The sequence below is a fragment of the Crocuta crocuta genome, unplaced genomic scaffold (genome assembly GCF_008692635.1).
Source record: "Crocuta crocuta isolate KB4526 unplaced genomic scaffold, BGI_CrCroc_1.0 scaffold440, whole genome shotgun sequence".
NCBI lineage: Eukaryota > Metazoa > Chordata > Mammalia > Carnivora > Hyaenidae > Crocuta > Crocuta crocuta.
The window spans coordinates 505,014-506,153 of record NW_027527457.1 but is presented as its reverse complement, the minus strand read 5'-3'; the positions used below and the strand labels follow the sequence as shown (position 1 = coordinate 506,153).

Sequence of the window (1,140 nt, the reverse complement as noted above, 5' to 3'; positions counted from 1 at the left end):
ATGGGCTGCAGGAGAGGCAGCCCCACAGGGAACAAGATTCCCACGGGGAGGGGAACCTAGCAGGCCTGGCCCCTGGAGCCTGCTGTGCGTGTGCAGCTAGGTGTGTGCACAAAGGGGAAAGGATCGCCTCCCCTGGGTGCACGCTTTGCCGACCACCACGAGTCCCAGAGAATCTCTCTCTTTGGACGTTTAGAGATGCCTCTTTGATTTTCCCTTTAATTGCTCTTTGGTATGGCTTGGACGGTGTGTATTTGTCTGACAAGCTCTGAATGGTTCCGAGGTGACCCAGAGTTTGAGAAGTACTGGCACGTTTTGTTCCCTTAGACGACATGTCCATATTTAATTCAGCTGGTGGGTGAGTGGGTCAGGCCCAGGGCTCTTTGGATGGGGGCTGGGGGGGAAGCGTGGGTTGCAGGCTGCAGGACCGGGCGGTTCCCCAAGGGGACAGGGGCACGGGCTTCTCTGTCCCCAAGTCCGGAGCGCCTGCTTACGCCTGTCTCTGTTTCAGCGGCCCTGCAGTCCCTGACTGACCAGTTCCAGACCCTTGGAAGTGNCTCCATGCTCTCTCCTAAGCCCCTCGTCTTTTTGGGTCTCCCGGTTCCCATTCATCTCCGGCCTCACCCCTCCCCTTCCAGCAGGGACTCGGGACCCCTTCCAGAGCTCCAGCCCCTCTTCCCTTCCCTCCTTGGGACCACTGTCTGCTCTGCCTTCTGAGGGTCCGGGATCGCTCCCGTGGCTTTCCGTCGTCAGTGGCCTCCCCTGCACCTGTGTTTCCACAGGTGTTACAGGGCACAGTTGAGGGGCCCTTCCCCGGCCCTGGGCCCGGCCCCCACTACGAGTCCTTACCTCCCTCTGGTGCCACCTCGCACAAGGGCAGCTGGCCTAGGGACTGGCGCCTCCTCCTCCTCCTCTCCCGTTTGGCCCTCGGTTTCCAATCCTGTGGGCGCTCCCTCGCTGGGTTCAGTAGCAGGGTGGAGGCAGAAGTCACAGCCCAGTGGGGTGCAGAGCCGGAGGGCAGCTTGGGCTCTGGGCTGGAGGTGGGGGCGATGGGGCCTGCGGTGGCTCTGGGCCAACCGGGGGCAAACTGCCCGGCAGCAGCTGGAAGTGGACAGTGTAGCCGTCAGAGCTCTCGCGTCCTTC

General features: G+C 62.2%; 1 protein-coding gene across 1 annotated transcript in view; it reads left to right on the top strand.

Moving 5' to 3' along the window:
• The window catches only part of LOC144230858 (uncharacterized protein CXorf49 homolog), a 3,547-nt gene extending 2,833 nt beyond the window's left edge, over positions 1-714 (top strand). The window contains exon 6 of the mRNA XM_077763203.1: positions 509-714. Coding sequence (XP_077619329.1) covers positions 509-714 — 206 coding nt within the window. The remainder of the gene's footprint in view (positions 1-508) is intronic.
• The last annotated feature ends 426 nt before the right edge of the window (positions 715-1,140 follow it).